Genomic DNA, 15,178 nt, shown 5'->3' with positions numbered 1-15,178 from the left:
TTCAGCTGATCCTGGACTTGGATTTGTTGAAGACGTGTTGTTTTTGTGGTATTTTTTGGCGAGCGATTGGAAAAGCTTCACAGCATGGGTTTAAGGCGCTTAGAGAGACTGACTAAATTTAGACGCTTTTCTGTGAAAAGTTTGCTTGTGTGATGGTATCGAGGTGGTTAGGAAATGCATGGGCTTCAATGGAAAGGCTACCCGAGGAATGTGACTTTAATGTATTCTACAGCAAATGTTCAGACCATTCGAGTTTTAGAAAGTCAGATAACGGCCAATCGAATCCGCGAATTCGAAAGAAAGAGCAAAGATATCAGATTATATTAACCCATCGAGCATCGAAAAGGCGGGTACGCATTAACGCATTGCACAAAATATGCGTATATACTACTGACGATACTGTGTAACAAACATTTTGATGGTAGCCTAAATGGCTTCGCCCCCCAAATCCAATTCTGAATGATGAACTTCCTCGTTCATGAATTCTTCAGTTGGTGCCTCGAGTTCCTCAGATCACTTCATCCAATGATAGGCTTTGGTTTTTTAATCAAGGCACACTGTTCAAGAATGTGGTATACATATCATGCCATGGTATCTAATTGATCAAGCACCGCCATGCCAATCCGACTATCCTTAGACCCATGGATAGATAGGTACCAGTGCCGACTCGACCACAGCCGCAAGTCATTGAGTCTCGGATAGATAGCCTTCTGCAGAAGACACTTAATAATTTCGAGACAAAATATTACTGTGGCAAACTCGTAGATGAAACCGTGTTAAAAGTAGATACCTAGATCTATAGAGCATCAATTAGTAATAATAGAGTTATAGAATATTATATTGAAACACAGCCCCGATCGAGGTCGCGAGTTCGACATCACATGTGTATATAAATCATCAAGTATTGCGCAATTACAAGATTATGCCTAGGTCTAACTACCTTCGATGGATAAAAAGTCCGGTTAATCTCTAAATCCGATAAGGCACCCGTCTGTCGATATGTTGAGAGTCGGTTTCAATCCCCAACAATATTGAATATGCGAATTGTTAGTTCCACCATGACTCGCAGGTGCGAGAGCGGGCTTTTATGGTTAAGTTTACTTCGCCAGGACAATTTAAAAAAATCAATTCGATGAAACAAGTGCCGACTATATTGCGTATGCGTAATTATATCTATTTCAAGGCGTATATTCATTCTTGCAGAATATATTTTATGTTATCATATTATACAATCTCATTATAATATCACCATTCTGTGCCGCACGCCGCAATTACATGGAAGCCTTGTGATCATAATTGCGCAAGGCCTAGGCTTGAATCCTATCTCTCTTTTCGTTTAACAATCGCTATCTCAGGACAGGCATCGTAAAAAATAAAATCCGGGGAACGTTAGAATCGAAATCTTTCTCCACATTTACTGTTTCCAAACGTTACATCTCCACCAATCTTAGTCATCCCCGCAACCCCCAGAATCTTCACATGCTCTTGTCGACATGAACATGTGAACACAAAATGGGCCCCGAAAAGCACCACCACCACCCCCAAAACACCCCTTGAAATCTCCACCGGTCTACCACCCTAGATCTCTTTCGCTCGCCAGGCTTCGCTTCCCGCATCCCCCATACCATAGATCTCGATTTTTCTCACATATTATTCAAGGGGTCTTACATACAGTATCACAATCAATATATGTAGGTACATAAAACATGCGTACACCACCAGAGTTTCTTCCGCACAGATTTTCTCCCCCAAGAGCCAGCTGTCACTAGGGCAATCGCATTTTGAGCCCCTTCCACCCCCAGTAGTACTATTTTCGCAGTCTCGTCCCATACTTGCATAAACGAGAATGGGAGCTATAGGTGGCGAGCATGGATTAAGCTTACACCCCTCTCGTGCCATTGAAGCAGGGGAAGCTGTAGGCCCAGATGTACACGGTACATACCATTACACCCAGCCACAGCTATGTCAAGCTAGTACTATAACATATACGACGAGTCACTCTTTCTCCCCGCACCGGGCGAGCGGAAACGAAAAGGAACCTAGTGATCAGCTTTTTATGCAGGAACGGGTGCGAACGTAGCGCCGTTACAGAAAAGTGATAGCTTTTGCATCCTCTTTTTTCTTTTATATTTCTCCTCGTAGATGAGTTGTTGAATTATCATGAGCCTCTAAAATCCCACTTTTGTTAGTTTGCACGTTTAGTGGTTACGGACCACTTTGGGGAAGTGGGGACACTTGGACAAGACCTGCCGAGGCATTTTCCTAAGCGGTGGTGGCTTGCGAGCTGTGGGGCACACAGATCTCTCTCAGCTTATCATAAATGATCTGTTATAGATTCGTCTGAGGAGCCTGCTAGAGGAAACTTTGGAAGCGAGTTTCATGATGTAGGTACGGATGATTTAGGATCATGACCTACACATTTACGTTTACGCGTATAGTAAATGTATAATCTACTAGGGTCTTAAGGTCATTTATTCGGACGAATGGCAAAACGACGTAGATAATCTATAGATCTACAATCCATAATTGGATTTGGAATAGATCTATAGACGGGCCATGGGTTTGTTATTGACACGAGGAAATTCCTAGACTTCTATTCTGCGTATAGATCTAGAGTTTTTAGAGGAAACCGCGGTTCGCAGCTTTTTTTGTAACAAACTTTTGGGCAATATGCAGTAATGTCGTCCCGCAGGTATATTAACCGGTCGATACTTACTGATATTCTCCACAATCGGGTAGATATGCATGAGGTACTAGTTAGAACGAAACCTGGAGCAGAGCTGCAGCAAAACGAGAAATTGGAGCTGGATTATTGGTTGGATACCATTTCCCAACCATTTAGCTCCCCACTTTTGAGCTTGAACGGTCGTCATATGTATTCATTGCTCAAGTTTTTTTTTCTCTTCCTCACGGTCCCGCGTTCCGGGATATATGTATCTTCGACTAAAGTTGAAATAAGCATGGTGCACGAGTATAATCTCGAGCTCGTCTCGAGAGAAGAGGAGGGGGAATTCGTCCAGAAGCCAGACGGGAGGAACGGTTACATGAAATGTATGGGAAACAGCTGCCCTTGACGCAAGGTGCATCAGCAAGTATCCATGGATAAGAAAAATTTTTCAGTTGCACCAGGTCCCAGAATTGGGAAATGACAATATATTCCGAGTAGAATGGATCTGATTTGAAAGGATTTTTTTTCTTTGAAAGCCCGCAATTGTCTCCACAATCAATTAATTAACCTCTGCATGCTGCACGTCTGGACAGCATCCTGGGAGCACCCTCGGAAATTGTAGGGTCTGCCGCATGACACAATAAACTGAAAGGCGAAAAAGTAAAATGTAAGAAAGAAAGAAAGAAAGAAAGAAAGATCATACCCACGGGGATGACTGCCAATTGTGTCAAAGGGCCGCAAGGATATCGGGCGGGTACCCCATATGGGGCAAAGCTTGGGCTGAGACCTGGGGTAAAACTTCCTCAATCCTCGTTCAAACAGATTGCAGAAACCAAGCTTCTGTATAAACTGCCACTAGATCAAGATCTGCGAGTAATTTTACACGACGAGTTCTCTTGCCAGTAACTAGTGGTTCCACTTTCTGTCGCTCTTCCTCACTACCCCTCACCATTTCCGTTCAGGTAGTCGGGTTGTATACGCTATGTAGGCGCCATGGACGGTTGGAGCTTGCAGCGCAGAATGACCGTGCACTCCATGACGGCTTGAAAAAGAAGTCCGTTTAGTGGTCAAGATGTGACTTGTGTTGAATGCTTTTTGGGGTGTGGTGTTTCCATAGCTTGGACCAGGGGTGGCTGGCGTTCCGGCCGCCCCCGACTTCCTTGGTCAACAGTCCAGTTCGGCAAGTCCAAGAATCACATGTGAATGAACAGGAAGGTTGGCGTCGATGATGAGATGGGCATCCCTTTCATGATACTGGCGCAAGGCTTGCAAGGTGAGCAAATCTCTCGATATGGGGCCTACGATGCGAATTATATTAGCTGACGAGTCATATTGCTTTTGATTACCGCCTGCCTGCCCTTGGGAACGTTAACTTGACGTATCGATAGATGTTCTGGATGCGTGTTTCGCGAGAAACAGGATGAACATTCTAGCTTCTTAAAATTTGGGAATTGATGATTAACCATTATCGGTTTCGGCAGGAGGCCAGGTCTTGAAAATGAGCAGCCACCACCCCATGCCGGGGCATTCGAATATTCTATGCAATGCCCGCTATCGAATAAGAAACTTGCATCGAACAAGCGAGTTCGAAGGGTCTCGAAGGCAGCAAAGGCCCTCGGACCGTTTCGAGTGGTATATTTAGGACCTCACGATGCAATGGTCTGAGACCCGTTAATTGCGGTTCGTTTGCTTGCTCCGAAGGAAGCGTACGTATGTGCGCCCGTGAGGTTTATCCTGAGAGAATGTGAAGGGCACGGCCTGGTTCCTGCGCTTGCATGCATGACAAGTTTGCAAGGATGGGAATCGGATCATCTGCTACAGTGGCGCGGGAAACCCATCAAATCTCCAAGACCGGCTCCGTAGATGCCTGAAGATAGGAGAAAGGCCAGGCAGGCTTGGTCTGTGCCCGCTTTTCATGGTGCTCCATATGGGGTCATATTGGCAGTGAAATTGGACGACGGATTAAATTGTTCGGTGCCAGCTAAAAGACGGATGAACATGCCTCTTTTGCGGGGTAGCCCTGACCTGCCTTTCGATTCGATCCTGGAACGAGCTAAAAGGACGGGCTTGACGATTTGAAGTCGAGGGTCGAGAAGTCCTTAAGGAGAGCATGAACATCTACGTTCGAGTGGCGGTTTTTTCTTCTTTTCCTCATCTGCTATCTCTTGCTGTCTCTGATCGAACCTAAAAGGCCCCGCAGCTACCCAGTTCAAATACAATCCTATCAGGTTGTTCAAGGGTAGTAAGTCGGTACAATATAATAATACATTAGTCCCACGCCGACATACGCGTTTACGCTGCATTATTGACTATAGAAAAACATTATATTGGTCTGGCCTATCCGGTTTGTTCCATTCATTCATTCATACATTCATTTCGACTCTTGCTATATTTACCCAGCAGCCGACGGTTGACCGTGGACTCACTTCGTTTTCTATAACCCTTCCGATCCATCGTTTACGAGCCAATTTAACTGGGGATTCGGTAAATCATCCTGCAGCTCGCGATATCCGCTTCTGCATCCTGTCAAAAATTGAGCCGTGGAATCGCAAACAGTTTGAACTACCCTAGCAAATCATTTCGAAACGAAGCTTAGTCAAAAAATTAAAGTCTAGAGCCCCGGATCTTGCGCAACAAGCAACTGGCGGCTCCAGTCTGGGTGACTATTCGACAGACAACCGGAAATTTATATATACGTCGGCTAGCGCAGCCGTCTGAAGTCTTGTACCCCAAAAAGTACCACGAACCGACATTCCCTACACCAAAGTACTTCTATATAGCTATACATACACTTGGTGCTTACTTAGTTCCTTCAAGCTTCTTTGCTCGCTATTTTGAATTTTAATCAGGAGAACCTGACCCACCTGGTTCACGTTATTTCATCAGTCGCAAGACGACGCCTATCTGCATATCTGCATCTACATCTGCATTTGTTCTGTTGCATTGAACACTCGGCATCATCGATTTTGGAAAGCCTCCTTTGTATTGCAAGCTTTGTCATCGGGTTTCGCCAGCTTCCACTTCGACCTCAGGAAGCTCGAAAAGGATCACGATCACGACCCCCCTCCATTGGAAATCAGTGTGGTTCACTTGGTCTAGCTGCTGCAGTTGAAGCCAGAAACCCTGTGTATTTGGAACCCGCTGACCAAACTTAGCTGCATCTGAAGCTGCACCGTTCACTAGCTCCACTATCCCCAAGTCGACAAATCTACCGCCAAGTCGAGGGCTACTGCGGCGTATACTTGCTTGTACATGTACACTACGAAGTACGTGGTATACAGTAATACAGCTAATGCTCAGCTCAAACAAAGTCTTACATTCTATCAGATTACCCTAAGCAAATATTTTTAAAGCAGTTTCCCCCCCACATTCTCCATTCCCCTTTAACTATTATTACTATTCTTTCTATTCTTTTTGGAAATCTATCCTCTCATTCTTGTTTTACCTTCTTTTTTATTTTTATTCCTTTCATTACATACTTTTGCGGGGAGCGCAGTGCAGTGCCACGATATCAATTTCGTCGTTTGTCACGCGGTTAAATATTGCTTTTACTCTCACCCCGACTTGAATTCTTGACTTCTTGGAACTTCAAAACCCAGTCCAGCTCCACCATCTCCAAACAAGGAAACAAAAAAAAAAAAGAGAGAAAGAGAGATAGAGAAAAAGGGATTTATAAGAAAAGGGCATCCTCCTCTAGCCGTTTGCCTCTTCCATATTCCGGGGAAAACATATTCCTTCCAATTCAACAAACGGACCAATACCGGGCTTCTCGAATTCCTTGCCCGTTTCAAAGATTCCTTGGGACCTGAACCAGTTCGCTTGCTTCGCCTTTTCCTGGGTCCGGATATAATACTATATTCGAAAGCGGATGCTGCATAAGCTTCGGGGACTTTAGCTTCAAGCAACTCCGGGCACTGCCATATCCACATCGTCTGCCTGTTTCTGCAGGACCAAAAACTCTTCATTTCCCCAGTTTTTAACGTTACCCCGACGCCAGTCTTTTCCACATATCTTATATATCAAGCGATACCCCCCCCCAGGATAGTTATTTTTTAATCGATCGAGTCAGAACCTTGGAAAATTGGCGTCGAAGAAATCGGTTTCGAACGGCTCCGAAAACAGTGCGTTCGACCTCGTTGACAACAATTACAATTACAACAACCTCAACCCCCACAATCCCGAGAACGTCGGAGAAACGACAATGAGAATGACCACTCGGTCGCCTCCAATGATGTCGAACCCTTTCTCTTGTAAGTATTGTATAGCGCCTGTTATTTGCCATCCCTGGTTTACCAACATCGAAAAAAAGAATCCATGCCTTTGAAACGTGCTATCCACGAGGCTGGCTGAAACGTTGATCATACATGTGAATACATACTAACATCGCAAAAAAAAAACGAACACAGTCCCCGAATTTGACACTTCTTCCTTTTTCCATGCTTCTTTCGCATCCCCACCGCCTGCTCCGGCTTCGGGGCCATCTCTTCTCGATGATCAGGAAAGCAGCGCCTTCGCCGACTTTCTCGACAAGGTTGGATCAGGGGCCGACAGTGCCTTTGTATTCGACCCGAAGATGTCGTTATTCGATGCAAAGATACCAGACCCCATGATGTGGGGTTGGCACGAAGATACGACGACCGAATATCCACTCCAACCATCGACAAATCCAACCTCCCTGTTGACGACAAATATGATTACAACGCCGCTAAGCTCGGAACGGAGTACTTTTGCACTAAAGCAGGCGAATGACGACAATACTAGCAAGGCTGCCCCGGTGCCGTCGATAGCTCCAGCGGAAATTAACCTGGACCCATTCGCAGCGTTACACCAGGTCGCTTCGGCGAAGGCTGCCCCCGCCGCGACGAACGAGCGACCACATTTGTCGATTCCGGTACTGCAATGGGGTTCTGATCCGAACTTCAAGTTTGGCGGCTATTCGAGTACAGTAGCCAAGGAAGTCCATTCTAAGAAAGAAGATATGCTAGTTGAGAGAGCCATGGCAATGCTGGCCAAGGGAGGCTACTCGGGAAACACAACAGCTGTCAATACCACCGTCAATTCCCCAGCCGAAAACAGATCATACCCTGGAGTTAAGGTGCTTGAAGACGAAGAGTCGATAGTTTCACCATCGAAACGAAGAAAATCCTTCCATCGGAAGACTTCAGAGGAGGATGATGAATCGTCGTCGTCCAGCCCACACCCATCGCGGGCGAGATCGAAATCAATGGCCAGCAAGGACGACCTGACAAGTCCCATCGCCTCAAAGCAAAAGAAGAAGAAGAAGCCAAAGGGCCCCAAGAGGGAAAACTTGTCGGAGGCACAGAAGCGTGAGAATCACATTCAGAGCGAACAAAAGAGGCGGAATCTCATCAGGGAGGGGTTCGATGATCTTTGCAATTTGGTCCCGGATCTGAGAGGAGGCGGGTACAGCAAGAGCGCCATCCTGATACATGCTGCAAACTTCCTTGAGCAACTGGAGGACGGCAACAAAGCACTGCAGTTACGTGTCAAGCAACTCAGCGGTAGTGCTGCATAATAAACCTGTTTCATCCAATTCTCAGTTCAGGACGGCAATCGTGCATTGATTCATTTAGCCCTTGCTCAGATACCCTTCTCCACTTTTGCATTCCTTTTCATAGGATCTCTCTTAATGTATTTTTCTTTTTGGCATCTTGGGACGGCTACAGTAAGGCATCAGCGCGGATTTCTTATTTGGAGTATATGGTCTTCCTGTTTTTTTTTTTTTTTTCTGTTATATGTCCTGTTTTGATTTCTCATCCATTGATGGCGTATATGCGACTATGAGCAACGGTCTTAGTTTCCTTTTAATGCAAAATATCTGTGCTATCTCTCAAAATCAGTCTTGAAGCTTTCGATGATTATTATTATCCTGGCAATGTCTTCCGAATTATCTATCTCTCCCTTTCACTTTCTTTTTACTTAAAAATACTGTGTCATGAACTCCAGTACAATCTCTTCATCTATTAGGCCGTATAACAAGGCCTTCAAAAAAGTACTTCTTGTTCGTTTTCACTCGATGTTTGAATTCTTGCCTTTCACATGCTTTTGACAAGGGGAGGGAGGCTACATACTACGTGCTGCAACCGATAGAATAAAAGTGCATCGAGGATCCAAAGCAGGGCACTGTGCTGTATCTAATAATGTCAGTCCAATATAACGTCAGTCCGCATCCACGACGATCGAAGCCACATGGCCTCGTACATCAAAAAGAGCGACTCTGCATAAAACCCTGTGACATCCTTCTAGAAAACTTTGAATAGCTAAAAAGAAGCTTGAGAAGAGGTTCATCGGAAGTCGGCGAGATTGCCTTGAACCAATAAAACGGTCTCGTTGCTGGCAAGCTGCCAACTAAAATGCAACTTGGCAATATCCAAACCGTGCATTTTATCTTGTTTCTATGCCCTGCAGAGAAGCCATTTGGATTTTTATAATTTTTCTTTTTAAAAGAAAAAAAAATCACCTGAACCTTTTGAAGCTACGCTGTTGTCTTTGAACTGACAAAAAGCTGGCCTGCTGCGCGACCCATCTCAACAACAAAACATCCACCCAAGTAAACCACCTTTCCGTTCTCACACATACACACACACACACGCACACACTTGCCTACTACACACCACCACTACCACCACCAACATCTACAGGTCACATCCTCCCGACCCACTCAGCCTCCTTCCACCCCGTTAGTCGTTATGTCGGACTCTACTCCCGAAGTACCCGAGGCTACTACTCCTTCCGATGCCTCTCTGGCGCAAATGACCCCTCTCTCTGTCAGCGAACAAGCGCGCATCCGCCGTGAATTACGAAAGGCGAAGGTGGGGCAAGGCGCCGATAGATTACGAAAGATCACACAAACGCAGCGCTCTGCCGCTGGTTTTCAGGAGGATTATAAGGGTGATGGTATGCTATGCTCTTCATGTAGTGTTAATACAACTCTTGATTTTGGGACGATCCGTAGTCATATGCTTGATTGATTGCTTGCTTATGGGTTCAAGCTAACTCCTTACTCGTCCGGCCATAATAGATGTCGAGATCTCTCCCTCTCCTGCACCTAGAGCTACCGTCGAAAACATATCCGATCAGGAACTCGATGTCTCCGAACACTTTTACCAACCTAATAACCGTCCCCGCGATGTACCGAATAGAATACTACCGCCTACACCACCTTCACAATCTGAATTCTCACTGGATGAGGAGCAGCTAGCACAGATGATGCAGGCTGGTGGTCTTTTTGGAGCTCCTCCTCCTCAACCTGGAGCTTCACCGTTCGGAGCTGGACCTCCGCAGGGTATGGAAAGCGATCCGTTGTTACAAATGATGCAGCAAATGTTGGGAGGTGCCGGTGGAATGCCTGGTATGCCGCCTCCCGGTACTGGTCCTGGTGCCGGTGGCGCAGGCGCAGGTGGACTCCCACCGGATTTACTGAGTGCTATGCTCGGAGGAGCTGCTGGGCCGGAACAACCAGCGCCTCAGGAGTCGCCGTATACGAAGTGGTGGGCGTTTCTGCATATACTATGTTCCGTTTTGTTGGGGGTTTATGCTGTTCTGAGTTTACCACAAAGGTATACAGGGACGAAGGAGGAAAGAATTCAGCATGAGGGGGCTCAAAAAATTGTGAGTGACTTTATGTCCTTGAAACATAGTTTCTCGAGTGGTGGGATAGGCTTGCTAACTTGGTACATAGCCGTTATTTTGGTACTTTGCTACTATGGAGTTGCTTCTACAGTCCACTCGTTATCTACTAGTAGAGAGAGGAGGCCCACCCCCCGGGATCATTCTAACAACCATCTCTCGATTTCTCCCTCGCCCACTAGGAACCGCTTTGATCACTTTTTCGCACTACATCAAGTTGTTTTCAACAATATGGCAGGATGCACTGATAGTGGTATTCACTATTGGGTTTTCTGCATGGGTTAATACTTGGTTTGTAGTTGATGATGAATTACCGTTAATGCCTTAACGTCTAATATGCTTGATGGAGGACGATCTTATGACACCCATTTCTTTCTATTTTCTTTTTTTTTTCGAAGTGTGGTTTAGTACACGCTGGAATTTATTGTTTTTGTTTATGGGACTATCTTGACTGTTAGTAGGATAAAGGTTTTTATTATAGGTGCCTCTGTTAGATACTAAAGGCCCCTTTCCCCCTTTCTTTTACGTCTTATCAGAGCTGTGGTACTATGGTGCGAATTGTTGAGTAGTTCGCGTGGAAATGGTGTTTTATCCCCGACGGAAGAAGGATATGGGATTTGTAAATACAGTCCTTTCTTCTAATGTGTATTTTTTAAAGATATGTCATGAAATCAAATGTCTAATTCGTATGACTTTAGTAAAAATGTGTGTGTGTATGTACAATTCCTTCTTGGTTAATAAAGAATCCCTCACAGTAGTATAATACATGTATACAGCTTCTTATTCTCAAGGGACATAAGGCGTATATATTCGTCCTTTATGCTAGTATAGCACCCTTCAACTGGTCTTCCTTGCCTGTCCTCCTATCTGCTCTTTGCAACTTATATTTCTCCTTCAACTCGTTCTCCCTCTTAGCAGCCAGATACTCTGCTTCCTCCTCTAATTCCTGAGGTCTCGGTGGCTCTGAGTATAATGTCGCCGAAGTCTTTTGTACCAATTCCGCCATAATGTCGTCGGGATATCTATTCAACATATCAATGTCTATTGTGGATATAGTTTCTCTGACTACTGGAGTAGTAGGTTGCTTCTTTTTGAACTGTAGTTTGTTGTCTACGGGTACATCCGAGAAGTGTATTGTGAGAGTGGCGGGACCTTCGAGGGCATCTTTGCGGGTTACGATCATGTCGACTTCGGGGTTGTGATATTTTAGACGGGGGAGGCATTCACGGAAGAATTTTCTATATCCAAAGAAACACCATTAATTTGTCTGTCTTTTGTTATGTCTCGTATTGACGTTTTTCTATTAAATTCTGGAGAGATGATGTAGGTACGTACCTAGGTCCCATATGCCCATTGTTGCTTTTGTAGTTAAAGCTCAGGGCTATTCGTGAGATATTAGGAGGGAGGACCGCGGCGCCTGTACCGTTTCGGACGGAGTAGAGCTTCTATATTGACGACGAGGACCTTGTTAGTTTTCTGTCTTGTGACAATTGGATTCGGGAATAGAGATAGATATGACATACGGCTCTAAGCCATCTCATACGCGATGTCGGCGACGGCATCCCAATATAAGCTTGTGAGGTCGATGAACCGGGATATAAAAGACTGGGGGTGGTGGAGGGTGAGATCTCAATATAACCTTCACCGACACCGACGGTTGTTGAAGTTCTCTGTCGTCGAAATTGCGGGATGTGAAAAATGCCAAGACACGTGGTTTGCTTTTTTTTCTTTGGGCTCAAGCGAAGGGGAGTGAAAAAAAAAAAATGTAAACAAGCGAGCACACACAAAAACTTTCTTGAACTTCATCTCATTTTTTTTCTTCCTCTTCCTTTCTTTCTTTCTTTCTACTTCATATCTCTCTCTTCATTCAAGGAAACAAAAAAAATCTCTTTTTCTCCCTCTTGTTACATTGTTTTTCGTTCTCGAGAAGCTTCGTTGAGAATGTGAAGGACCTTTGGGGAGGACAATCGAAAGGAATAGGACGTTCTCCGTTTCTTTCGATTGTTTAGTTTCAACTCTACTACATCTATCATGGTATGTATTTTTTTCGCCTTTTATTCGTCTCCTTTGATAATTGAATACAAAGACACGAAGAAGCTAACGAGTAATAATCAAACACCAGCCTCGTCCACCACGCAGAGTCCCGTCGAAGAAGACCACCGCGTCTGCGGCACGGGTGGTTAAACCGGCTGCGAAGACTACTGCTGCTTCTACACGTCCGCCTACCTCTGGCAAGCGTAAATCCACGGACTCTACACGACCGGCTCGTAAAACTTCTGTGGAGGCTTCTGAGGATAATACCGTCAAGCCTCCAGCATTGAAGAAGCGACGTGTTGCTGGCGGTGTCGTTAAGAATGGTAAGTTTTTCACATATCGCCCTTTAACACTGTTTTGATGTCTGTTCCCTGAGATCCCTTTTTCTTCTTATTTTTTCTTCTATATTTTTTATTTTTTATTTATTTTTTTACCATGATGAAATATACATTGGTCCGTGTTGATGAGGCGGATTAAGACCCCGCTGCAGGATTAACACAATTGTCACCTTTGGTGCTTTCTGATTCATTCTGTTTTTATATACATATGACATGTTTGTTTTGGAAGTTTCTTTTTAAGAAAAATGAAGCTAACATTGTTATAAAGGCTCTTCAGCACCTCACCTTGTAGCTCGAAAGAAGAAGATCCTCCTTGAGGATATTGATACCAAATGGGTCAACCTCTCCGAATCATCGGTTGCTGAGCTATCCAAGCTTCTGCGCGATGTTGGACGCGCTGTCCTTTCAGACATGCCGTTGAAGTCGGCTTCCAAACGCGAAGAGGCACAAAAGACACTCGAAAAATCTTATCAGAGGTAAGCCTTACTCCATTTTATAATCCATATGATTTAGTTCCCTTCCACAAGACGAGAGATATCAGACAGAATGATGATATATTTTTAACCCTTACGTGCTCAAAAGAGTACCCATGGAGAAGAAAAATTATGCAACAAACACTCTAATTTTTTACTGATTGCCTGTTCCTCGTCTTTTTGATTACTTAACTATATACGCTTGAATTTGTTTTTGTGATTCTACGAGGACAAGACGTTAACAGTTTGGCAACTGCAGGTTTGAGCGAAGTCTCGCCAAAGTCAAGATCCCTCCCGGGTCATCCGAAAAGGTCTTCAACAATGAATGGCTTATAAACGAAGAGGCAAGAATCAATGCCCTCATACAGCCAGAAGCAAGGCAGATCAATATGCTTCAAAAAGAGCTCGCAAAGCAAAGACGTCTTTTAGAGACCGAGGAGCGTCAGCTCCTTACTCTTCAAAAGAATGCCAAGGCAGAAAAGGAAGTCAGGAGGCAAAAAGCCCTCAAGTTCATCCCGGCCCTCAAGGCGCCTCCGATGGATCCGGACCAGCTGCAACTAGAGATCGATAAGATTCGTCTTAATAGCGACAAATCCGAGAGCGATTTTACAATTGCGCGGGATCTATTGAAGGATGATGAAGGACTTTTGCCGACTATGACACAGTTGGAGAAACATTTGACTTCGATTGCGAAGAATAGGCAGGCTCTTGGGGCGATTCCGGAGTGGATCCAGAGTACCAGAGCTGCGGTTGATGATGTGCTTTATAATTTGAAAGGCGATCGGTATGCGGATTTGATGGATTTGAGCGTATAAGGCGTTAATACACTACCCTTTTTAAAAACACTGGCCTATAATTTTATGGAGATGGATGGGTATGGCGGCGTCTACGAAATACTTTGTCTTTTTCTTTTCCTTTTGCTTCTGTGGCGACGGTTTGTTTGTCACGACGGTCAAGGCGGACTGAATACTGGCGTTTACTGAAAGGCTACTGGCGACGATATTATCACTTAGTAACTAATATGTACTCTAACAAATACGCACAAATAATTATAACTAATAAACGGTCTTTCTTTGGCCGGTCTCTTTACCCCAATGTTCGAAATCTTCCTTCCTTCCTTCGATCTGAGAATGTGAGACCTCCTTTATCCAAACAGCCACCGCTGACAAGGAATGTACTGTCACATGTGTGTCGTGTGCACATTTTTTCCCACGATGAGATGACTAAACCAGATGCGGAATTTGGGGAACAAAACGCTGCTGCCACTGACATCAGAATGGTACGAGCGAGATCTTGGATCCACTGCAAGGCAAGGGAAATAGAAAAGCCGTGGCCTAAAGAATTAGCATTATGAGGATCATCTCGAAGTTCCAGAAGAAAAAAAACTTCCGATTGATGAAAGAGTTCGGAACTATTAGGAACCTCTTCTTTTTTTTCTTTCTGTTCGGCGTCTCTCTCGGTTTCTTCTTCGAAGTTATCCTCGGTAGAAGCCCGTAAGGCTTATAACTAATTCAGGCAGCGCTTTTGGGTTCATGACATTTTGGGGTGACCTGGAAGTATATTAAGTATATGAGCGATTAAATTATCAAATATAGTTACGCGGTGATGCGACTAGAAATGGTAGTCTGATGCAATGCACACGAGAGAATGAGCAGTGAGAAAAAGGGTTCTTTCTTCTGTTAACTTACATGTACTGTACTTACTTACTTACGTTCGAGGAAAATTTTTCAGCTAATGGGAGAGTTTTGGTGCCTGCAGGAAGGGAAGGGATGCAGCAAGCTACCTAGGTATACCAGTAGTTTTCACTGCCACCGTCTCTTTTTTTGTCCCGCCCCTCTGCTCATCATGGAAATGTGATATGATCCTGTTCTTCTTCTTCCCCAGGATTTCTTTTCTTCCATTCGAGAAGGAAATAGGCCGTGACGAAGAGAACCACGATATCTCGTTTTGAACTTCGGCAGACAGTTTAGCATGTCAATATCCCGGTTAACGGTATATCTCCGTAGCCGGACGCC

The 15,178-nt window shown here is 44.7% G+C and overlaps 4 protein-coding genes across 4 annotated transcripts; 3 read left to right on the top strand and 1 right to left on the bottom strand.

Annotated features, from left to right (window-relative positions):
• Window positions 1-6,869: 6,869 nt before the first annotated feature.
• AOL_s00081g204 (uncharacterized protein) lies at window positions 6,870-8,204 on the top strand (the record flags this gene model as incomplete). Its single annotated transcript, XM_011125021.1, has 2 exons — window positions 6,870-6,918; window positions 7,075-8,204. The coding sequence occupies 2 exons, from the start codon at window positions 6,870-6,872 to the stop codon at window positions 8,202-8,204; spliced, it is 1,179 nt and encodes a 392-aa protein (XP_011123323.1).
• A 1,174-nt stretch (window positions 8,205-9,378) lies between these two features.
• AOL_s00081g203 (uncharacterized protein) lies at window positions 9,379-10,603 on the top strand (the record flags this gene model as incomplete). Its single annotated transcript, XM_011125020.1, has 2 exons — window positions 9,379-9,586; window positions 9,711-10,603. The coding sequence occupies 2 exons, from the start codon at window positions 9,379-9,381 to the stop codon at window positions 10,601-10,603; spliced, it is 1,101 nt and encodes a 366-aa protein (XP_011123322.1).
• A 532-nt stretch (window positions 10,604-11,135) lies between these two features.
• On the bottom strand, window positions 11,136-11,880 carry AOL_s00081g202 (uncharacterized protein; the record flags this gene model as incomplete). The annotated part of the gene is made up of 3 exons (XM_011125019.1): window positions 11,136-11,556; window positions 11,654-11,763; window positions 11,842-11,880. The coding sequence occupies 3 exons, from the start codon at window positions 11,878-11,880 to the stop codon at window positions 11,136-11,138; spliced, it is 570 nt and encodes a 189-aa protein (XP_011123321.1).
• Window positions 11,881-12,349: 469 nt separating this feature from the next.
• On the top strand, window positions 12,350-13,978 carry AOL_s00081g201 (uncharacterized protein; the record flags this gene model as incomplete). The annotated part of the gene is made up of 4 exons (XM_011125018.1): window positions 12,350-12,352; window positions 12,441-12,675; window positions 12,959-13,166; window positions 13,423-13,978. 4 exons carry the CDS (start codon window positions 12,350-12,352, stop codon window positions 13,976-13,978), a joined length of 1,002 nt encoding a protein of 333 aa, XP_011123320.1.
• Window positions 13,979-15,178: the final 1,200 nt, after the last annotated feature.

This window comes from Orbilia oligospora (assembly GCF_000225545.1).
Source record: "Orbilia oligospora ATCC 24927 unplaced genomic scaffold scaffold00081, whole genome shotgun sequence".
In the NCBI taxonomy this organism is placed as follows: Eukaryota; Fungi; Ascomycota; class Orbiliomycetes; order Orbiliales; family Orbiliaceae; genus Orbilia; species Orbilia oligospora.
Note: the sequence above shows the minus strand (reverse complement) of the source record. Positions and strands in the feature narration are given on the sequence as shown.